Below are 25380 nucleotides of genomic sequence, written 5' to 3'. Positions count from 1 at the left end.
TCTATTCTTATGGTAATAATCATTAACAATAATCAAGCATAATAATTAAGGACTAACAATCAGGAGAGATAATCCACATATTTTTGTACCTTGAATCAATTGTATGCTATAAGTGCGTATCTTACAATGGGGAATAAACGAGAAGAAAAACATCAAAATTATAGTAGTTCAAGTAAAATGTGGTTGGAAAATTACCATTTTTTCAGTATGTTAGTTTTAATTTTTTTCATTTTATTAGTCCTTTTAGTGGCCCAAAAGGTAATTTTGTAAAATTGCGTGAAACTGTCAATGTTGTAAGTTGAGATCGTACAAGAGTTTTACACATATAATGCAAACGAATAAAATAAAATATTAACGCTATGAGCGTAATTCAATTTTAATCATTTTTCCATTTTTTTACCAACTCTTTTTTCAGGACGAGGATAAAAGTTCTTCGTAACGAATTGTTTGAAGAAAGTTATTTTTTTTCAATTACATTCTATCCTTCGATTTAACATCGGAAGATAGAAAAGCGTGAATTGCGCCCTTCTGTGTTTAATCCTTACACAAGCACCATTACATGATATCTTTTGATTATGATACGCACTTATGAAAATCGGCTTTCTATTGATTCATTCATTCAATGTTAAATAAACGAGTCATTCGAACTTTTGTTTAACGAAAGCGGTTTCATCGTGTCCTAAGAGCCTGTCCTATCGATTATATTAATTTTTTTTCTACCATAATTGAGTGTCAGAATTTAGAATGTGGCAATTTGTTTCAGTCAGAAAACATGGACAAGGCAGGACAAGCAAACAGAACAAACCAATGCAACCCCAACCATGCACCAAGCGGAAAGGGGCACTCAGCTAGTTACGGAGGGGCTGGCACCAGAGCTGATTTAAACAACCACAGCAACCAGATGAACCCGAACCATGCACGATCTGGACCAGTCGCTCGCAAATAACTCATATCATTTACTATGTGTTACCAAAAGCATTTTGAGTCATTGATTATGAGTGCATTATGACTGATTGAAATAAATTGCTGCTTTTTATACTTAAACTGAAGTTTGTAGTTTGAACTGTGTAGATTTATTCGGTGGTTTTGAAAAATTCAAAGACAGAATTATTACAGAAATCAAAATCAATCAAAAGGTACCTCAAAGTTGAGGTGTAAAACAACTGCAATATAAACTTTGAATTTTTCAACTCGCTACGAAACATTCCTCTTCATCCCATACATAAAATATTAGGGTGGATTGGATTGCTGCAGGCTGCGGAAAATTTGCTGCAACTAGCTGGTTACATGATATAAATTAACGTAGGTCAACAGTGGTAAGTTGCTAATCATGAAATGGTAATGAAAGTAAGCGTAATACACATCCGTTATTACTTTCTCGGTCAGTAGTTTATTCAAGGGTTCTGGTTCACCACTCTTCAGCCTAATTGTTCTGAATATTATACGACTAATTGTTCCGAGAGACTCTCATGGAATTGTGGATTCACAGCGAAATTCGATCTCACGTGATGGATCTCCTGCGATTCGTTGCATTGCAGAGTGAAAAAGATCGCTCTACGTCTGATTATCGGCTTACAATTAGACAGCAAGAGGGATGAAAAAAATGTATGAAGTCGTATAAAATCGGTATACCTAGTTTATCGATGATCCCAACAGCCGCAATGTCTACGCAACGACGCGTACGTCGGCTCATCGAAGATAATAGCACCGTCGTCGCGACGCCGGGCGGCGTCGTCGGTAGGAGGTGGTGGAACTTCTTCGTCGAGTGATGCCAAAGTTAAATATAAATGTGCCGGTAAGCGCCTCGACGCCCGCACCCCGATGCTCATCCTATAGACCAATCTGGCCAGTCTCGTCGTGTTCTCTGTGTCGGCCGTTCGTGGGAGACTTGGATAATTACACCACGGGGTAGTCTTTTCCGGTGATAACAATAAAGGATAAAAAATAAATTAAATTAATTTAAGAAAAAGTTAAGGAATACCAAAAAAAAAAAAAAACACAACAAAAAGAAGCCACGAACGGACTACGCGTGTTTTCAGAAAATAGTTGCTCTTGAATTTATTTGCTGACCGATTGACCGGTGACAATTTTTTGGAGTACATGCTTACATGTAAGGTGAGCCAAGATTGAGCCGTGATTTTCGCCTGTAGGTGAGCCAAGGTTGAACACCGGATACGGGCGGGATCATCGGTAGCAAAGAGAATCAGATTCGCGGAATATCGTACCACCCATGTACAAATCTTTCTTCTTGTTCTTCTTCGTGAGATAAGATAAGATCATATTCAGCCGGATTAACTGGAAACCATCCGCAACCTTGAATCTCCTGATTAGTCCTGATATCGCATATGAACGTTATAAGAAGTTCTGTCGAATTGGAGGATACCAGAGATCTCAGAGTTGGTTCGTTTTTTTTTCAAAAAGACGCGCACACATTTTTTTTCAACAGCTCATTTGGAAGATCTCGCTGCAGCTGCGTCTCCGGCGACATTGCTTATAAAATTGAGATTTTTATAAATTACGGAATTTTCAATCTATCAAGAGTATGACTTCCGCTTAGAGCGGAACTATTTCTGATCGTCAATTCACCATTGATTTTATTTTTGGACTGAGCATTCGAGATCCAGGATTTAGCCCTCGCGCGGTACATTGGCCTGTGCGTGTCTCAAATGCGAATTTCATACATCTTTATCATTCCTGATCCTAAACATTTGGAGTGTATGAGATCATGGAAATTCTGTAGAATTGCAGATTGTAGATTGCAGTGGATGGTCGGATCAGCTTCTCGATTTTGTTTACAATGATAGAATATTTTCACTATTTTCAATATTTTTATTTCGGACGCATGGTATGAATCCAGAAATGGGGTTGTCGCACGTGTCTCGGTACTTTTATTTCTAGGAAATCTGTCTCAAATATTCACAAGAAATATATAATTTGAATTTGAAGTTCAATTCAACTGCGGATTTGTTAATTCATATCAATCGAGCACATCCGTACGTCAGATCGGTCCTGTACCTCCGTGTTAAAATCCTATCCGCAGCGTTTAAAGCTGCGCCGTCGCGAAGGGCGTTGCAAATTTAAATATTTGTGTCAGATTCTGAAATATCCACTGTAGAGACCGAGAATATAGTGTGCATCGAATCCACGCAGGTTCCATCGCAAAAATAGCATTAGCGTTATATTTAGTTACATCTCGTATTTGCTCACATAGGTATAATATAGATATTACAGGCGTATAACGGTCGCATGTGTAAAAAAGCTATATACACGCATGGAACACCCGACTTATTTATTATTTCTTATTTCGTTTTATGTTTCTTTTATTTATGTAAATCGGATCACCAAGCGAACGGCCTTAGCACGAGTTATGTGGAGATTAATTTAGCGATTGACGATGTCATACTTTTCCGCCGCAGGGATTGCGGCACAACGTGACTCGAAGACTTGGAGGAGAGGGATGAGTCTTGTATTGTATTACGAAAAAAAAAGAAATTTCCCACGATGGTAGCGAGTCAGTAGATGCTGATTTTCATAAGCGACAGCTGCAATCAATTACATAGTTTTCGAAAATGATTAATTAAGGGAAACGTAATTTAGATGAATCTTGTCATATCGTTCGAAGGAATCGAAGCCGAACTTGACGTGAGTCCCAGGAACCTGCCAGAATTGTGAAACAGATTGCATTGATTTATTTCTGTGCGAAATCCGATTCCTTGAGAATTCATTTTCAGAACGGAGTCGACCGCGTTTCATTCTGTAATGGGTTTGAAATCGACTTCTTCCTGCCAATTGTTTCGTTATCTCTAAAAAAACCATTCGTATCGCTCCGAACGCGTGTACGAGGTCGCGCGGCGAATATCGAGGGTAAATTAGGTTTTTTATCTGACGAAAAAAGGCGTCACACATCACGTAATGGATAACTCGGTCCTGTACAGCGATCTCTGCTAAAAATTGAGCAGACTGTACGCGGGGAATGAACTCTTTGGTTGATCTCGGTACATGGCCTTTCTATAGCGAACCTGCAGACGACGCACTATTTCGGGAGGGATTGGCGTGGCGCCATACAAACTGCTCACTCAACGCTCACTCGCTTCCATTATACGCGACCTCCGTCCAAAGGTTCGAACACATCAGGATTTTCCTTATTCTACTCCAGATAGGCAACGTAGGAATGAAGGCATCGAGCCTAGGCACGATCTATTTGACAAGATAGCGGTCGCTACGACCCGATCGAGCATCCTTCTCATTTTTATTTTTCCTTGTTTGTTTTTTCATTTTACTCTCTCTCTCTCTCTAGGGCGGATGAATCGATAGCAGAAATACTAATTACGGGATGAGATCGTGCAGCCGAGCCAATTAATCGCCGATCAAATCGATGACGAGACGATCATTTTTAGATCGTGCGCTATTTATAATTTCACTTATTACGTTGGGGGGGTTCATGAACGAAATACGAATGCACGTGCAGTATCATAAAGCCACGTTGTGCGTGTCAGCCAATTTGTTTAACCAACGAGCTATATATAAGCCCGTGCTTGACAAACTTACGATTTCGAACGGTTGAACGATCGATTTGTGATTACGGGTGTGGATTCATTTACGATTTCACCATATTCCACTAACGACGAATCAGCTCATGTTTTATGTCTTCAGATCGTTTACGGGTCATCGTTAATTTTTGTTATAGATTATGGTGATGTTGAAAAATTATTGCCGTATAAACACATGATTATGATACAGGGTATGTGATATGGCTGAAAAATTTTAAGTCGACAGCAAAAAATTAGTGAGTGAGATTTATTTGTGAATCACAGTGGGCGATTTTCCGCTATACGTATATATGCCTATACCTATACACGTATGCACTACATGTATACCCCCGCATCGGTTTAAAAAATTATTTTCGTTCCGTCATGAATACACGCACATTGCGCAATTTCCAAGTTAAATCGAGCGGTGATATACGAGTGGGAAAGTAGAATATCATGAGATAAATTATTATTCGTCGCTGCAAGACGCTATGCCGTGCGCAATTGACGTTTTTCTTTTTTCGTTTAAGGCTTAAAAACTTCAATGAACAATAAATTTCTGCGGTGGAATTGTTTGCCTGAAGTTATCACGCCGCGTCTCTCCGTACGTGTACTTTACAATGTGCAAGATTTTGACCGGTGCATCAGAATTACCGATATGAAAATTTTGTTCTTGTCGTCGTTGTGCACGTTTCTCTGCGCATGGGTTTTATTACTGAAATTTAATCTTCTGTTTACAGCGATGCTGATAATCCAAGCGAGTGACATTAACAGCGGAATAAAATAGTGGAGCATGTCGCAGCAGCACCCCTCGCGTCCTCCGGGTGGCCCCGGGCCACCCGGCGGTGTTCCTCCGGGAAGTTGGACAAATAGACCAGGAGCTCCGAGTCCGTTTAGACCGGCATCTCCCTACAGTCCGTCTCCGCCTCCTCATCATCATCAGTTTTCACACCCCGTTTCTCACCCCCATCCCCATTCTCATCCCCACAATCGCTCGCGAGGACCAAACACACCGATGCATCCACACCCCATGTCGCCCTTGAGCTACAACCCGATGATGCATCCGATGAGCCCAGTCCCCATGGGAATGCCGATTTCACCGGGAATGTCGCCAATTTTTGGCTGCCCACCACCACCCGGGTACATTCAATGCCCCAGGCCAAGATGGCCATCGCCGATGCCCCCGGGAGCGGTACCGCGACCATTTTTACCCCCTCAGGTTGGAAAATTGATAGTTCGCCTCTAACCGATGCTGTTTTGTCCGCGTTAAATTTGTCAACCATGAAAATTAACGTCCTCAACATTTTTCGAGCATGATTTAGAGCTACGAAGAAACGAAAAAAACCGTTTAGCGAGTGTGGATATACTGGAGAATTTTGCTACTCCTTTTCTATTTTCTTTCCCGTTAAACGACGGAACGACGTGAGGCTGGCAATAGAATTAAATGGTGAAATTATGAGCGTTGAAAATTTATGCTGCAGAGTCCGGTCGGAAGCGGAAGTGGTTCGCCCGTCCCCTGCGCCCCGCCGGAATACCTGATCGCACCGTATAGACCAGGTGATTACGAATACGTCGGTGTTCCGCTGGAGCCGAATCAGCTAGGTGACGAAGAATCGACGGGACCGAGTACGGCGGAAATTATAGCAAGTCAGAGCCAGGATTACGTCGACGAGAAGTTAGCCGAGTATCAAGCTACCATCCAACAACTTCAGGGTGAGTAGATTTTCCCTTTGATTTCATAGGTGTCTACCTTCAACCTTATATTTATAGATCACGTGAAATGTAGGCCGACGTTCGCGGAGTCGGACTTCAAACAAGTTGCTCGTTATTAACGATCTTGTAAAACATTTTGAACGCTATTTTTTTTTTTTCTTTCTTTCTTTCTTTCTTTCTTTGAGTTCGCGTAACATTCCGTTCCGACAAAAGTTTCAACACTCTCTCTTTTTTCTTTTGTAATTTTCTCTTCATCTTAGGTTCCAATTCTTTCATCCCGAATTTTTTTCGTCGGAATGTGCGATGCCTCGTAGGAATTAGCGCCTGAACTCAGACTACGCAGCATACTTTTAAGTATCGCGGTTGTTCGGTGCCTCGTCTGACTACTATCGGACTATTTCTACTGATGGGGAGAAAGGCGACGATTTTTCAAAAACTAGACGTCGCCCGCGGACCGACAAAAAATAAAATAATTGTCGGTAATGCTGGTGAATGCCGCGTGGGAGTATTCTACGAAAACGTGAACAATTTCCTCTAACAACAAAAACTGAGACTAACGACCTCCCGGTATACATAAGCGTTTTATTTCCGTCTACCGGATACGCGAGAGATTGTCACATTTATTTTCTCTCGTATTTGAATAGTTTCGCATTTTTTGGTCTATTTATTTATTTTCGAAAAATCCACGCTATATTCTCGGTCAACCTCGATATCCCGGGCTAGCTTCTTCTTCATTATACGATTAAAATGGCTGTCCGAGATGCCTCGACGTTCCGTAGACTCGACGCTATTATCGGCCCCTGATGCACCAGGCGGAGACGCGAGGCTGCTGCACGTGTTAAATGCAGTTAAATGTTTCACAAATGTTGAATACTAATAGGTGGTCTCCCAACTGGGTTATATAAATGAAGGGAACGCCATCGGGTTACGATCAATTAGTAGAAATCTCAAGTCGTGACAGCTGTTCCCCCTGCTGACGTTGCTGCAGTTAAATTACACGATTAATTATTTCCAGCGCTGTTTACGTTTGACGCTCTGAACAAATAACCTCGAATTTATATTATCACACCCGACTTTCGAATCAGACTCAACGTTACACTACCATTTACATCGTCTTCTTCTATTACCGAAAATTTGTCTAGGTTTAATTTATTCAAGGGCGTGATAATTACGCGCACTCGCCACGATGCGCGCACGAAAGTCTAACGCGAGGTTCTTGACACTGGCATTTTGTAACAACGTTATTGTATAATTTGTTCGATGAACCGAACGTTGCGATGACTCAATGGTTTACATTACACTCGAGTATATCCGAACTCATAGACTTGATTGTCTTCGTCGTAGATTTGCCTACAAGTCGACACCTTTCGTGCCTACACTTACTCGATTTACAGAAAAATAAAATCCTCAATCGCATTTGCTTACGCTGCGGATGTACACGTAACATGGATTTGAAATCGTGAGTAGGTATAGGTAACTATCGAATGAAAAAAAAATCCATTTACAGAAAAATAAAAATAAAATCGCATCCCACGCGATTATCACTTGGGGTACGTGTCACTTGAGCCTGAGCTCTTTACGTGTGGTATACACCGTGTGAACTTCGACAGAAAAGCCTATTACAATGTTGATTCCGTGAGCTTTGAAAAATTTTGTAGACGCGGCAGAATTTCTAATACAAATTTCCCAATGGATACGAACACCCGGATTTGTAAGATTTGTCAAACAAATCCGAAATCACGTAAAAACAAATAAGATTTATCGTACGGATTAGTCAAACGCTCCGTCGTCTGTGAGTTGTAACAACCGTATTAGACTGAAAATAAACGAATTAAAAAAAAAAGAAAAGAAAAGGATATTAAAAGAAAACAGAGAAGTCAAACACTTGTACAATGATCGTTTGCTTTTTTACTCCAAAGCTGACTCTCTCGAGCCCTATCTAGCCTCGTTAAAATCAAACAAACTATCCCATACAAGTATCATACACCTCGTACGAGTTTGTTCAACGTCCGACTCTCGGCTGTTAAGTAATATCTTTGATGAATATTCGTAAAATTTCATTCATAATCAACCGCATTATTCATTGTCTTCTGAACGGGTCTTTATGGATGGGGTGATAAAAACCTGTTCTCAGGTTATAAAATACATCGTAAATCAATCGACCGTTCGGTGCAGATAATACGGAGTATTATAGACCCTTTCGTGTCTGTTGTTTATTTTTTCCAGCCTCAAGTGTTGAGGGAAATGTATTTTCGGAAGCAGGAAACGATCTGAAAATCGAGCACCTGACAGACCCCGAACTTTGAATTCATCGTTGAATATTTTGACCTCAGGGTTTCTCTCGGCGGATTTCGTTGCTCGCATTCGGTGCGCCAGATTTGTCAAAAATTGCGTTATTTCGGCGCCTCCGTAACGTATATGCGTAGGTACGTACATACAATACGTATAACATAAGACGACCTCGATGCAGCAGCCAACATGCTGAGCCTTGGCAAGTCGAATCTGATTGTGAATGAAAAAGACTGTGCCAAGATGTCCACCGTTCGGACAACTACAGGCATGATGTATTCGACGTATGACGAGCGACTTGTCACGTTTTATTTGACGGTCGTTGATTAATAGCGAGTATATATATATACTCTGAACGGCCTTGACGCAATTTACTGCAGTCACTCACTTTACGTAGCGATTCATTAAATTTTACCAATCGCATCACCTAAAATGTTCCGCGCGTACGTACTTCGTCACGCTTGAATTGTAATTAAATTATTATTCAATTAATTTTAACACCGCGCCGATGTACGTACGCCTATAATAGAGGAGATCGCGTGCGAGCTTACACGGACAGAAAATACGAACGGATTTATTGCCGAGATAAAAATTTCAATGTAAAACGATACCGCGTTGCACGGGGAAAAGGATTTTCTCGACACCGTCTCGGACGTATCGATGTCCCGGCAAGTCCTGCAATTCGAGATGCGGCGGAAAATATTTTAACGTTTACGTAATTCGAAATCGGTCCTGCGCAGCGTCGGGACGCCGTTGCCGCTAGCTACACCGACGCCTCCATGTTTTCGCGTAAATCTGTAAAACGCGATATACCCATGAATTGTATAGGTATACGCACAATACAGGGCGGGCACTGACTCGGATAAAGTACAGTCCGCACATTTTCTATTTCATGGGAATATTTGGGAACGAAAGGGAATTCTCAGATGTATCTAGAAAATTCTGGACAGATACCCGAACATGCGACGTCTCGTCCCGACTGTATCTGCGACGGACACAGATATCTGGCGCCGCGACCTGCGTCTTTGCAACGGACGTCGTTTTGCGGCGGGGAGAATCGGGGTGGAGAGATCTCCGGTGGAAACCTTGACACGGGGTCAAAGGTCAGGGCAAATTTAGGCGAGGAATATATGCTTTGTTAAATTTTCTGCTCGCTTCGTTGATTCGGCAAGTGAGATGACAAAATGCTAACTACATCGCCGAAGACTCTTCAGCGCTGACTTCGAATTTCCTGCAACGAAAAAACAATTTTCGTGAGATAAAATTTAGATTAATCCTCGCACACAGTCAGGGCTGGCAGAAGGATGGATGGTTTCTGATGTCTGTTTTCAGCTTTCTTGCGGACTCTTTTATTTTTGTGTCTTTTTTTCTCCACGGAAAAATTGATTCGCTCATATTTTAATCTACGTATATTCGCCACAGGTATAGGATAGATGGTAATTACGAGGCATTATTAAGCGGAAGAGAATAAGGCGGGCATTCCGATGGGTTAGCGTGCTTCTGAACGACCTTTTCCGTGACCCGGTATTGATAAAACTTCGTTCAAGATATTTTCTCCAAAATGTATTATAGTTTCGAAAGCTGAGCTGCGGAGGGGTTGGGTTGAGATCGGTCATTCCGAATATTTTATTTTTCGGTCCCCCAATATTTCTTCTTTCATTTTTACGATCATATACCGGTTGGTGAAAAATAATTCCATGTACATCCAGTCCGAAGTGCGGACCGGTTGAAGAAAGTCTTTCGAATGTTCCGTTCGCTTTTCATGTTTCACCCTTTTTTTTTTTTTTCCCCCAATAATTGTAGTTAATATACGTGCATTATATATTTATATCAATCACTTGATTTCTGTAAACCGGTTTTATATTATCTCCGCGTTATCTGGGAACTTGGGTAGCGATCGACGCGTGCCGCACGCATGTTGCAACTATAGCGATGCGGTTCGCTTGCTCAGAGAAACACAATACACATTAATGCTTATACTATAAGTACACAGTAGGCCACTGTTCTATAAATAGGAGTGACGAACACCTGCCCGAACCATTCACATTCATTGGCTGCAGGGCTCACGCTGTACAGTCGTCATATTGTAATGTCTACACTATTAAAGCGACCGATTGTGCGTGTAAATATATCATTGAAGCGAATCGAATGTAGAACTGATTAACGAAAATCCAATCTCGATACAGTATAAATAAATTAGATATACGTCGTCCCTTTCGATTTTTGAAATCACTCGACGTCTCTCGCCATGAATAAAAATTCGATAACTCGTCTCGTGACGAGACAATTGCTTACCGTATTGTTACTCGAACTTAAATTTGAAGATTCGTTTTTTTTCGGTCCACCCTATATCGAGTACAGCGTCGATAGACGCTCAGCCCGCTGGGTCGGCGTAAATTATAGCCGATGATGAAGCACGGTAAAAAAAAAAAGCGTCGGATTTGTGGTTTGGATGAAAAAACCATGAAGAAAAAAAAAAAAAAAATCCGCCACCGAACCGCGTCGTTTTGATTTTACGGTGGATCTCCTTTCACCAATTTACGACGAACTCCGCGCGGTAAAATGCGAAACGCATCGTCGCATTAGAACTTGGAGAGCTGGAAGTAAGAAGTTTTCTCGTGGGCGCGTATGGCTTCACGGTTCGAACCAATGGGATGATTCGTATTCTATCCTCCAAAAAGCATCTCAGGTGAAAAAAACAATCGCCAAGTACTATGAGGTGGTTGAGTATCAGTTAATAGTAGTAATATGCGGTGCACCCGCATCATGAGACGTCATCGTGCAGGTTGTTCGCGATAAACTTAAGCTTCGCGATATTTATTTTTTCGGTTTAAAAAATACGCAACAAGATCTTTTTATGTTAACCGGCGACTACAGCAAAATTTTCAGCCCTCTCGAAACTCAATGCGCCGTATATCACACGCACATATTATATGGGGTGGTACAAAGACGAGCCGCAGGTTGCATTTTTGATAAATAATCCAAACTCGAAACTCGACTCGTTTATGTATATTTTTTGTTATTGAAAATACGTGCTGCACGACTAGTTTTTAGTTTTTGCTGTATAGTTTTTTTTACAAGTTCTCAGCGCAGCCACTTCCGGTTGTCGTCTAATACGCCGTATCGCGAACGGCTTGAAGTATAAGTACAACAACCTGTCCTACAGGTATAGAAGTTTCGATCTTTTCTCGTGTGCAAGACGAGGGAGAAATTGGGGTCGGTTACTCGAGTAGGTCTGAATCATGAAGTATGAGTACTTCTCGGAAGCTCATGGCAGGGGATATATTTATGACCTCGTCATGTCCTCGGACTGTATCGCATCGGCATGTAATCGAGCCGCGATCTACACGTTGACGCATCCGTCGATAAATCGATCGAAATCAGGGGGTCAAAATTATTTCCAGATCCGTATCAATCGTGAATCATCTCTACGGAGATATCCGGTGTACCGATTTCGGCGCGTAGAATAGGCGGAGGAAAAGTCGAAAATCAAAAATTTTCGCATCGGCTTCGGCCGATTTTTAGCAGCGACGCGTGCGTCGCGTTACATCGCCGCGCCTGTCCACGTGTTTTAAAATCGTATTTTAGCTACGCGCTGCGCTTAAATATATATATGTATATACATATATATATAATTCTTACTTTCACGAAGCACGATGTATTCTTAGCTCTGACATGTGCCAAGAAAGTTTGGGGTACTTATACATACAAACGTACCTGAGTACATGTATTACGTGGATGTCCATATCGTTGAAAAATGAAGAAGAGCGCACGGGAAATTTTTAATCATGAAAGTCGAGGGATCTCCTTACCCGATGTTCTGAAACCCGTAAGATATGACAGAGACTTGAACGATGCTCGTTCTTCTCCATCCACAAGATCGGAGTGCACGACGCATAATTTTCTCGGATACGTCGAGGGAAATATTATACATAGATTTAATGTACTCATTCACCGTGTGCTTGTGTATTTTACGTTGTTATACACCGTCTATTCCTCATACATATATACCTACATCGGTATGCGGAAACCCATAACTCGTTTATGACGTGACTTCAGATGGGGCGACACGAACTTCCATCCGGGACTCATTGTCGTTTTCCCAGTCACAAAATGTTTGTTCGATAGACGATGATAGCCTTAACTGAACTCCCTGCATTTTGGCCGTTACGCGTGTTCGAAACATCCACGCATTATTACCCATTGAACCAGATTACACAACTAAAAAGATAATCCATAGTCCTCCTGTAAGGATATGCATGCCACACGGTATCGTGAAAACTATGCAGGATTTTGGAAGTTATTTTAATTTTTCTTAGTATTTCTGGAAGCGCCTGAAATTGTATTTAAACAAAAATACGTGTAAGTCCAGACGTTGCTATTTTAGTTAATTCTGTTTGCTGACATTTGTTTAGCCTCGCTCATTATGAGCGAATATTATTTCGTCGTGGCTACGCAGATATAAACTTGTTCAGCAGAAACTTATTCTTAACTGGTTCATGCGGTTTGTCTGAAGCGGTTCACCCACGCAATTGTTGAGGTCCTGATGGTGACCTGAGTATCCTGATGGTGACCTCAGTGTCCACTCCGAACAGCGAGGAATTGGCGACGACTCGTTCATTCTTACATATAGACCAGTTTGATTTTGAATTCGGATTCCTGAGGTCAAAATATATAGGAATAGCATAAAAAATGAAATATTATCTCGTTGGATATTTTCGATTTTTGGGCCAAAAATTAAGTATTTAAAAAATCGATCGTATGGCACTTTTCTGACGTATTTTGACCGCAGGAATCCGAATCTGAAAGAAAAATTGACCTATCTCTAAAATTGACCGAGTTATCGCCAATTTTCACCTTTTTGGGGTCAAAAATAAAAAATTGATTTTTTAATCTATCTTTATGTAATTTGAGCTCAGGAATCCGAATCCGGAAGAAAAATTGGCCTATCTGCAAAAATGACCGAGTTATTCCCATTTTTTCGCATTTTTTACCATAAAAATGGAGATATCTCGGAGGGAAAAAATCGTAGCTCAATTTGGACAACGGATTCGTGTTCCTGAGGTCAAAATACATAAGAAAAGTGCCATACGATCGATTTTAAAAAATAAAAATTTTCGTCCAAAATTTGAAATTTTTCCAAGGGGTACCCCTTACGATTTTTTCAAATTTTGACCAAAAATTTTTATTTTTTAAAATTGATTGTATGGCACTTTTCTTATGTATTTTGATCTCAGGAACACGAATCCGTTGTCCAAATTGAGCTACGATTTTTTCCCTTCGAGATATCCTCGAATTTATGCCAAAAAATGCGAAAAAACGGGGATAACTCGGTCATTTTTGAAGATAGATCAGTTTTTCTTCCAGATTCGGATTCCTGGACTCAAATTACATAAAGATAGATTAAAAAATCAATTTTTTATTTTTGACCCCAAAAAGGTGAAAATTGGCGATAACTCGGTCAATTTTAGAGATAGATCAATTTTTCTTCCAGATTCGGATTCCTGAGGTCAAAATACGTCAGAAAAGTGCCATACGATCGATTTTTTAAATACTTAATTTTTGGCCCAAAAATCGAAAATATCCAACGGGATGATATTTCATTTTTTATGCTATTCCTATGTATTTTGACCTCAGGAACACGAATCCGTTGAGTAAATTGAGCTACGAATTTTTCCCTCCGAGATATCTCCATTTTTATGCTGAAAGAAGCGAAAAATTGGCGACAACTCGTTCAATTCTGTAGATAGACCAATTTAACTTGTGAATTCAGATTTCTGAGATCAAAATACACAAGAATAGCATATAAAGCGAAATATTTATTTTTCACCAAAAATCCATTCTCTTTTCAACCGTTCGAGCGACTGTTTCAGGTAGTGAAATCTTCACTCTGAAAAATGTATAATTGAATCTGCTTTTTTTGTCAATTTGTTCATTCATTTTCTCTGTGGTTTGGAAGGATCGATCATACATAGGCGGAATGAAATTTGATTCGTGAAGAGCTTTGGATTATTCGTATCCAGTCGCCGCTGTTCTCTTTAATTGGATTCACGTTTCCTTCCGATATAGAAGGATGTTGACAACCGAGTTACGAATACAGGGTGACTCACAGCGATTCGATTTCTACAATACAAATATCGACTTTGAATACCAGATATGTTCAACCTATCCGGAAGATTGAGGGTAATAAAAATAAATCAATTCGATTCATGGACTGTCAGAAAGATACCCGGGAATCCAATGCCCCATGAGAATGTCGACCGTAGTCTCTTTGTATACTTATACATTCGACACGACGATGTGGGAAGTGATGAATATCGTCTTATCACGGCTCAATATTTCCTCAAATATTCGGCTGATCAGGTGGCCGCGAGTTGTAAACGTTTGAAAAATCATTTCCTATTATCAAATATTTTATCCGACGTAAACTAAAATTGCCATTGTTCGTGACTCGAATTGCCCCCGGAACTGCAAGCATCGTATATAATTAATCGGCAAAGAGTATAGTCAAATAATAATTATTAGAATCATTCAGCAAAGATTTGCGAGAAATCCTCCATTGAAATTATATTCACAGGTGCGCTTAATAGCGAATGATAATTTTATAGCTCAGGTTTCCCATCATTTATACGTTTGCACTGCCAGACATTCTGACGGCAGCGGTCGAGAATGATGATCATTATTGTTTTCCATCACAGCGTTTAGGTGGCTGCACGTGAGTACGCGGATCGAATGTATTTAGATATTAAGTTGGATAATTAACGTAATGTAATACCTACCAGAAGAAGCTCGGTCGAAACGTTATGCTGTAAAAAGTTGCGTGACGACTTTCAAGCTCCGAAATATTCAAACTCGAGGAAGAAGTTCCCGAACGGTTGAACCCACGTGACGATTTTTTTTCTTCCTTCTTCACCTTTTTCAACCGGGATCAGGCAAACTTATCTCTTTCGTCGTCAACGTGCGGTATAATCGATTCTCTGCTTTGACCTTTGAAATTTTACAACAAAGTTCAAGGTTCTCTAGATCGGATTGGGTAAATTAAAAATATATTTTGTTAATCGCAGGACGTTTTCTGGAATGGAAGACTCAAAGTGCAAAATTATAGTATAATGCGAAATGTGATCATCGAGTTCGTGAAATGAACAGCGCATGGAATAATCGCACAAGCTAAGGGACGAATTTAGTAAGAATTTATGGAATGTTGGGGTTGCACGTTATTCCTTTAATGTAATAACGTATACGGTATATCGCTGCTGCACCACTCGAATAATTTCGTTACCTGGAGGGGGGAACGAGTTTATAACTTCATACGTTCCTCTTATTCCAACTGCTCGGGCATCACACCTGTTCATGGGGGGTGAAAATATCGAGAGTCACCAAAAAACGTGAGCAAATTTAAAATTCCGAAACAAAAATGTGAGTTCGAATTGAACTCGGTTCGAAAAATTGTTCAATTTTTGAGGGGATGCGTCGGATAATTCCGAGCGATTTCGAAGAGTTGAAATTTTTTTTTGCTGCGATCGTTTAACGTGTTCAATTCCTTCAAATATCTGAGGATCACGCCCTTCTGCCAACGTAATGATCCATGACCAAAATAAAGCGAGGGTTACGACCTTGTACCTCTCAGTCCTGGAACAGAGATAAAAAAAAAGTCAAGAACTAATTCATGCATTCACAGGTAGAATCGCGTCAGTTTGAGTTGGTCAATGATCGAAGCAACGCGTGACTCGTTCATGTACCGATGAGCTCCGATCGCATTAGTTACGGATCGCTGAAAATTACCAGGGGCAATGTCGAACAACTCGCGGTTAACAATCGCTCGAGTGTTACACAGCGATTTCATTGGTCACCACGTACCACGTACACGACGCGAACGGAACAATTTCGTTTTTTTTTTTTTTCTTCTTCTTTTTAACTTCTCGAACGCAATCGTGATGAAAAAACGTGTTCGTAACGGTCGTTCGTCGATATCCCGAACGAAATCAAGAGTCAATGGAGTAGTCAATGTAGCGGTTTCATAGTTACCGTACACATACATATGTGTGTGTGTCGCGGAGAACCTTTCGGTACTTACGTCAGTAACGTGATGAAATTATAATTTGAAAATGTATCTATGTAGGATTAAAAATCGAACACCGAAAGAATCCATACACTCTGAGATTTGATTTGTAGTTTCGATTTCCGTTCAATTCGTCTTATTTCTTTTGATTTTTGAGTTTCTTACTTGGTATTGATCGCGCAGTGTTTGTTCAACTGCTTCGAAGATGCAGCGTTATTGAAGCCGGACAACTTGTTTGCTCCGTTCCCGTTTCCGTTAAGATTTACCTGATGAAAATATGGCTCATCCACCCGATCGATAATAATCAATGCTTGAGGGTAGATCGGCGAGAATCTCGCGACGCTCCTCGTCGTCGCTGAAAGAACGATCGCCGAGTGACGCGCGCGTCCCCCAAATGACCTCATCGCTCTGGTCACCCGTTGATCGTAAACACGGAAGATTCTTCGTACCGATTCGAGTTTTGAATCGGTATCTGAGTTTACGGATCAATATTACCGGACGCGGCGTTCTGCATTTGCTCATGGATTTCTGATAGTCCCCGTCTTGGGTGCCGTTTCGGTGGCATTCAATATTTATCTAGCTTTTTAAAATACTCAGACGAACGATCGGTTGTTTCGCGAATGTAGCCACTTACCAATTACTCCGTTCAATGTTTTACGACGTAGCTCTATACTTGTACGAGCGGCAAGGACACGGCGACTGCCCGAGAAAGTGCCAACGAAAAGTGTGGGTCAATATCGCCCGGCGCGGTGCGTCTTATTATTACGAATTATCGGATGTGTGGGTATACACGTATACATGCGGTACAAGATTGTCGGAGAAACCTAAAAACCCCCCATGGTGCGCTTACGGATCAAGTTCTTGGTCAACGTAAAAGACGCATTGGAAATGGAAAATTTTTACGCACGATAAATGCGGAGATACCGGACGATTCTCCGTATACCTGGACATATCTCGTGGATTACGAAGCGATTGGATGTGTACTAACCCGGGTCGAGATAAAAATTTTGAATTTATTTCACGAGTAGGTATGTGCACGAATTATTATGCGCAATAAGCGCCGATTAGATTGGGAATTATGCAATACGCGGGATCGTTGCGTGATTATTCGTCATGGTGCAACTACGCGCGTAGAGATACACAACGGAGGATCGATCAGGTGTTCAGTGTACATGTAAAATCTTATCAATCTCGCACGGTTATACGTAGGCGTGTGATTACAATCAGGAATCCAGATAACTTTTGGCATATGCCACGATTAGATGAAATTCTTCGTGGCTGTCCGTATAGCTAAACTGGTTTTTTGTACGATACCGTTGCCTCTACACTATACGGTACGGTACTATTTCAGTGCCGAAGAAAGTCAAGCTTGGTTACCGGCGTTTTTTTTTTCTTGCTCTGGCGTACATCATATTGCATAACGAAATCGAAAGTTCGTCTAAAAATAGAATGAAGTTTTATCTTTTTCTTTCCCTATGTATCGTTTCACTTGATCTGAAAACATATTACCATAAACTCGCTTAGCGTAATACGCCGATATGAAAAATTCTCTCGTAATGATCACGTCACATTCAGGATACGTGATCGGGTACCTACGTACCTATATATACAGCGTATTTTTAAAACCGATTCTGCGTGGGTTTGACATTATTCAGTTATCCGGACCATCAAGGATGACCGGTATACCGCAGTCTGACGATATTTTTACCGCATCAAGCGAACACTCGTAATAATGACAATATTGTTTTGTGCCATTATGCAAAACGAAAGAAAAAAAAAAAAAATTCTCATGCTTTTGGACGTGCGGAATCTTCGTGAGAAAAATCGTCTGGAAGCTGATCGAAAGTTTTCCAAGTCCGGGAAAGGTACCTGAAAAATTAACGTGTGGAAAGCTGCCAGTGGAACCAATTATAACTAGATACGGCCATGGACGGTTGAATTTTACCGAATTAGTTTCACTCGGTATAATTTTTTTCAACCGCATCAAAAATTCAACAGTTGCGGCAAGCGAGGATGCAATTATCCTGTGCGACCGAGCAAAACGGGTCGGATTACTTTGCAGCGTGCGTATGCCGCGGACCGAAAATTCACCATTTCTGTCCTGAAGAAAAACTAGCGGACTCCCTTTTCCATCACCCTCGTTGGCGATAACGAAAACTGGATATGATTCTCGGTTAATCGGAGTCGGGAATGACCCCTTGCCTCCGTTTACCAGTTTCCCACGAATCTTCCGCTGCCATTTCACCCGGAAAATTGCCCCTCTTTTCCCCTTCGCGTTATCCATTCGGTATCAAAGACTGAGATTCTCTCGGTCGCGATCAGTTTCGCACAAATTTTCGATCGATCGATTCCGAACGCCGAACGACCGTCGAAAATCCTTGGACAAAGGGCTCAGGCTGCCAATTAACTTTTCGTCAATTCGGAGCGGAGCTTTTCGAAATGGATCTTGGAGGAAGCACCTTCCAAAAGGGGAAGTTGATCGTTGGTTCGGAGCGTTGAATTCGTCTGGATGGTATTCAAGGGTGAGCAAAGGACCAGACAGGATAAAGGATTGATCGAGTGGTTCTCGGAGTAGGTGGAAGCGCGTTCGTCGGGGGAACTGCGGCGGACGTCGAGGCGGCATAGAGGCAGAGGCAGAGGCAGGGCAGAGGAAGGTCGACTCGACGGCGGCGCCTTGTCAGTCGCCAGTATTGAACCGGCGCCAGTCGAGCTTACATGTACATTCCATACACGGCATTCCATTTTATACGATTTCAATTTCTACGAAAAATTTCGAGTCTCTTGGACCAATTTTAGAATAGAAGGAAAAAAAAAAAAAAATTTCTCCGAGCTTTTTGGAACCGGTTTCGGAAACAAGGGATGATACAGATCGGAGTCTGACGGTACGCAACCGGAAAAAAGCTCGCTAGGAGCACGCGCGATAGACCGGACGAAGAGAGAAATAAGAAAAAAAAAAAAAGAAACGAGAGACGGAGCAAGGATTGTCCGAGGGGCGTCTTGCCCTTGATATCGTTCAACCCCTATCACGCTTCGAAGTGCGCGTTACAGTGAACAGTTCCAATTGGTTGAAGTGTCGGAATCCGGCTGAGAAGTGTTTCGAGTCACACCGGACGGTTTATTATGAGTAAAAAAACATCGCCAGACTGAAGTAGGAAGTAGGATGTCGCAACCTCCGCCGGGAGGTGGGAGTCCAGGAAGTCCCGACAGTCCGAGGACCCCACGTGGAAGCCGGCTTCGAGACCGCGTGAGCTTTTTCGAGCAAGTATGGGCTTCCGGAGGTCGTACCTCGAGCGCGGAAGACCTGCAGAGTGCGGACGAGGTGGACCACGCCAACGTACACCAAGCGCACACGGGATCCTCGCTCGCGATTCGACCCTCCTCGAGGACGAGCAATTCCTCGTTCGAGGAGAGCTTCGAACGCATGGTGGAGGAGGGTGAATTGAACGGTGCGAAAATGGTGAAGTTCGAAAAGATCACCGTACGGAAGAGCGTCCGCGAAATCACGGGCAATACGGTCGTCGCCGGCTCGGCAACGTCCGCGTCAACGTCAACGTCGACGACAACGACGACGGTCAGAGGTTCCTCCGGTACGTTTGGGGAGGCCAGTCGAACGCCGAGCGAGGAACAAACTCTGGAAGACTCGGCTTATCAGAGTCACGGTGTCCAAGGAAGTAAATCGAGTTCCGTTACATCGTTCACCAGATTCCCTTCCGAAGAAAGTCTTCCCAGAGGAAGAGGGAGCAGTCCTCGTCCGAGCGCCGGAACCCCGGAATTCGGAGGTTTCGGTGCGGAGAGACCATCCGGAGAATGGTATGCCGAGTACCGAAATCAGAGCTTCCAAAACGTCGCTGTGAGGATGGAATACCAACGTAGTCGTAGCGAATACGACGCTCACATAGCCGCTATCAAAGGTACGACACGTGTGTCAGACTCGTTGTCACGCTCTGCTTTCCAAAGAGGGTGGAATTCCGGTGGACGGAATTCACCGGGGTAAAGAAAAGCGGTAGACATCCGGTGGAACGACAGATCGCGAAAGATGAAACGTCATATGTAGTACATCTGCCGGCGTAGCGTTTATCGGAAACGTTTTACAGGAGGTCACGACCTTTCGCCTCCGTTACAAAGATAAAAGTTTGCTTCGTTTTTGTGTAACGCGGCGAGTCGGTTCGATTCCAGGCGCATAAAACTGCAGAATTACGTTACGCGATATCATACGTAACCGCGATATAGTAGAGAAGAAGTTTGCCGGATCACGTGCGAAGTTACTTCGCCGATGGAATTAATGCGAATTTAGAACCTGCACCGCGTTGATTGCCTCGCACGGACACGTCGAGTCTCGTACCTGGTCGTCGTTAACATGTAATCCATTCGACAACGCTACCAGCTCAACGACTTCCGAGATTTTGATAGCCTTCGATAGCCGGCCGGCTCGATACTTTCACTTTTGGAAGACGATGAATCGGGATCTCCGTGTCGCGCTGGTGCCGCACCTCGGTGGGCATCGTTAACTGCTAACTTCTTTTTTGAGAACGAATCCTACGCGCACGCGATCTCCGTAATACGTCTGCGGTTCGTGATTAAAACTGGCTTTTTGTTTTACCGAGTAGAGAAGTAAGGGAAAAGAAGGAATGAAAAGTAATTTCGAAAACATTGCGAGCACGTTGGCTCACTACGCCCACTGCTTGAACAAAACGCCGGCCGGCACTTCGAGTCTCGTGCGACGCTGCTCTGCCGCGATGCTTTCGATGTGACGCGGACGCCAGCGGTTCAAGGCTATCCGCACTCGTCGAATACGTATAATGTCCACATAGATATCAGTGACACAACCGTACGGAATAACTTGCTAACTGATAAATTACACATTCATTTCCATCGCATTTAAAGTACAAATCTCGAGCCATACTCGGAGAAACGGATTGGTGTATCAACAACTCGAGTTATGTAGGTTGTTTCTTTGAAATTCGTTCGTTCGATTATTCATGCTTTTTTTTTTTCTCTTTTTTTTCTCTCAATCGTAAAATCAAACTCGAAGTCGTACGCTTGAATATTTCTAATTTGAAAATTTGACTGACTCGTTTTTTAACCCGCGACGTTTTGTTTGCTTATCAGAGTACGACGAGCTATTAGCGCCACGGAAGATTGTGACATATAAACTTAATTAGAAGTTTTTCATATCTTTATTGACCGAAGTTTTATACCTATACACAATTGTTATCGTACAAGTGTTATACATTCACTCGGATCTCTACGAAATACTCCGGCAATATCGTATAGGTATTGAAACCGTTGAGAAGTATAGTCTTAATTCAGCAGAGTTGCGACAATAACTCTCGAGTTATATGCCAGGAACACATTTCAGTCTGACTCCGCAATTCGCAATATTTCCCAGAGGTGAAGCAACGGGAAAGTACGTGTATAACGGAGAGTACATGAAATGAGCCGATCGCATTCGTAGAACGAAAATAATCCGCGAAATGGTTCGCGGTGAATTCACGTGTGTGTGTATCGGTAGAAACACGGAGTTCGTTAAATCCGAAACATTGAATAATTAGCATCCTATACAATGGTATAACGTGCAATAACTTATTCTCCCCATGGAATCAAAAATGCTAATTACCTACCAATTACGAAACAATCGAGCGCAAAAGCGACCGGTCAAACAAAAATCACCTGGAGTTCCGAATCCAATATTTACCGTCCGCGTTTCAGTTCGATTGTACTGACCTCGGTACGATCGGGTTTCAATTTTTCATAAGATCGCTGAACATGAATAGGCAATAAACTCGTATCGAAGCAGGTGATCAGAGTTCATATTTAATGATCACTCGGTCCGACTTACCGAAAGAATAAAACATCGAAAGAAAATATGGAACATGGCTGTTGCCGAGGTACGATTCCTATTCATGGAAAGCATGCTGTAGGATAGAAGAAAAAAAACGAAAGAAATTTAACCCTCACCTGGACAACGGTCAGTATTGATTTACCACGGACAACGCGACTCCGTACCCCGCTAGTAATTTGTACGTTTGTACAACAGAGAATATAGTAAAGTAATAACGAACTAGGGTACATGGCGAGTGAGTCTTACCTCGTCGGGGTTCGTGTTATGTAGGGGTGGCGGCATGAACAACGCGTTATCTGCATATCGTATGCGTACGCCGCACAGATATTCCGCGTTCGATCGGCTTTATCACGCGTGAATATACGCGCAAGAAACTCGGTGTATCCGTGACGTCGTAATCCTGCATGCGAACTGTGCTATTTAGAAACTCGGGGTGTTGAAGCAGTGGCGATTCCGTTTGGTAAGATAATATTTCTTCCGGGTATCGTATGTCGCCGAGGGACACCTTGATTATTTCAAAAGGTATCGACGCGCGCGTATTCACGTACGCCTATCTATTCCCGATGATTTCCCACTCTCCCGATTCCACTTTGATTAAAAATTTTAATCCCAAATATTTTCTCAAGTATACCTGTCAATTTTTATCACAACATAGTTTTTTGAATAATCGAACCGAGTGAAGATTCCGTGGAGAAATTTTACACAAATCTCGATCATGGGGAATCATTTTTATTCATTTCGATTACTGTTGAAGGTGCCCCTTAATTTTCTACCCTTTGGCACCTCCGACCTCTTTCCGAACGTATCGTAATCAGGCTGATATCGTTAAGAAGTTTGCCGAGCGAATCGTATTCACACGCATCGCGTGATGAAACCGTATTCACTTTCTTCACGTTTTTGGAATCAATTACACACGTCCATCGACGATTCTAAATACGGAAAATTCATAGAAAGTTCAACGTCACATACGTTATTAAAAATGATTCAACGAACGTACATCGCGGAATACCAATTATCTCTTCCAACATTGTTCCTGGCGAAGAATAATAATATTTATTCAAGACTCTGTGTGTCAAGATCGTGGACTTTTCAATGGTATTGTACAGATAACTTCTCGACTGTCATAAATGCATACCACAAACATCTCCTCCTGACAGGGACTGAAAAATTATTCCGGTTGAATAACGACGTTAATTTTTACAAATTTTATGCACAAGCGGTGAATGACACCAGGGTGAGAGAGACGACTGGGATAATATAATAAAATGAAATTGAACAGCTCGTATCAACTCGACGGGTCGTTAAAGTTTCATGAGTTTGAACTAGATATCCACTCAAGCCCACCATTTGCACGGTAAAAATCGGGATAAAAATGCAAGGTGTTCGGGACACCTGTTCATCCTCTTTTTTTTCCCCGTTACCCTCGCTTTATGACTCGTCGAATTGTACGTGCGCGTAGCAGTTCGAACGGACAACGGCGTATTTTACATTCATTATAAAATTGTGCTTGTAGAGAGGAACCGTAGGTGGTTCTTTTTCCTCTGTTTTCGGTTTTTTGATTTTCTTTTTTATTCGTTCACGTGTGTCGTACGTGCAGTCGGTTACCGCTGTAGTAGCCAAAGTGGGTGTAATCGGCGCGGCTCCCATGATGGGCTGTACAGGCTTTTTGCTCAGCTCTATACGATTATGTAAGTGGAAACGAAGAGTAAAAGAGACACGAACGAAGAGCGAGAGTATGTCGGTGTGAGAGAGGGAAATGGATAGTCGGATAAACAGAGACGGTGAATCGACGCGATTCAAGACCGCGTCTGACCTCATCGCGTTGAGAACCTGTCCCACTTAACCGGTGAACCTTCTGCATTGGAATCACTGTGTGAACATCGCGCTGTTGCAAAGGCGTCAGACTAGAACGATTTTATCGTAACGCCGTACGGAGATATTCGCCCGCTAACGAATCGGAAAAGCGTCGATCCGCCTCATACTTTCGTCCTCGTGAAAATCATCTCCGCAGCGATATTCTTCTCGCTAATTCCCCCCCCCCCCCCCCCCCCCTCCCCCCCCCAATTATACGTATTCGACAAACATGAGGAACGACGATCGCAGCATGTGAGATACGCGTGGAGTATGTGTACAGAAATCGGTAACCGTAATGTCTGCGACGAAATTCATTTTTCATGGCTAAAGGCACGGCGCGTAGCGAAAGCTTACTAGGTCACGGTCACCTTGGGCTGTGGATTTCGTTCAACGTTCAAGTACCTCTCACTCGTTAAATTATTAACTATATACATCGTCGAATTACGGCAGCTACGATGTATGCAGATGTATATCGAGTACGGATACGTGCGTCGTCCTCGGCTAGAAAATTTATAACGCGTGAAGGAAATTATTGTTACTCCCAGAAAAATGTAAGCGTCGAAAATTGTACATCGGAGTTATTTCTAGAAGCAGGTAAACGTTAATTACGCAACGATGACCGACGCCGTAATCAGAGAACATAAAGTAGCTACGACAGCTCGTAAATTATGAGTTACGTACGTTGCGTATTCGTACGTCATATCGTTGCATCTAACGAACTGCCAGATGCAGAAGTTTTCCATTGAATTGGTAAACCCGATTTCGGACGGGCTTCGTTCTATTGATTTTCGTTGTCAGACGAAATACGACTAGATGAGATCGTGCAAATACATATTCTTTCTTTCTCGTAGGTTAAAATTTCAAAGTCAAAATTGGGCGATTCAAAAACCCTGACTCTAACTGTACAATGACATGACCTGAACGTGTTTCTCAATCCGAAATATGCGGATTCAAAAAATCGTTCTATTCTGATTTTCGTTCAGCCCGCAGACGGGGTGTGGCCGCGGTATAAGCGGTTGGAGAATAAGCAATCTTTTATCATTTTATTTTTTCTCATTGAGCCTCGGTCCGCACGTATCTGTTATAGCATTTGA

At 42.2% G+C, this 25380-nt stretch overlaps 1 protein-coding gene and 1 long non-coding RNA gene across 19 annotated transcripts in view; one reads left to right on the top strand and one right to left on the bottom strand.

The window, feature by feature from the left end:
- Positions 1 to 1869: 1869 nt before the first annotated feature.
- Positions 1870 to 25380, top strand: part of LOC105684553 (muscle-specific protein 300 kDa) — a 116267-nt gene continuing 92756 nt past the window's right edge. For 10 of the 14 annotated variants that reach the window (XM_012397971.3, XM_048649663.1, XM_020851526.2 and 7 more), the window contains exon 1: positions 19276 to 20501. In XM_012397971.3, the coding sequence (XP_012253394.2) occupies positions 19751 to 20501 (751 nt within the window). In that variant the 5' untranslated portion in view covers positions 19276 to 19750. Of the gene's footprint in view, positions 2116 to 5269; positions 5749 to 6010; positions 6243 to 19271; positions 20502 to 25380 lie in introns of those variants that run through there. The other 4 variants (XM_012397977.3, XM_048649662.1, XM_020851532.2 and 1 more) reach the window with 2 other exon arrangements.
- Positions 14313 to 23419, bottom strand: LOC125499840. Of its 5 annotated transcripts, none has more exons than XR_007276858.1 (4): positions 22679 to 23419; positions 15811 to 16160; positions 15311 to 15518; positions 14313 to 14999 (listed from the first exon to the last, which is right to left on the bottom strand). It is a non-coding gene; the product is annotated as an uncharacterized LOC125499840 (long non-coding RNA). The 5 variants fall into 5 exon arrangements; XR_007276857.1 differs by having other exon boundaries at positions 14314 to 14654; positions 14761 to 14999; positions 15311 to 16160; XR_007276856.1 differs by having other exon boundaries at positions 15311 to 16160.

This window comes from Athalia rosae, chromosome 2 (genome assembly GCF_917208135.1).
Source record: "Athalia rosae chromosome 2, iyAthRosa1.1, whole genome shotgun sequence".
Taxonomy (NCBI): Eukaryota; Metazoa; Arthropoda; class Insecta; order Hymenoptera; family Athaliidae; genus Athalia; species Athalia rosae.
This window is presented reverse-complemented; position numbering and strand designations above follow the sequence as displayed.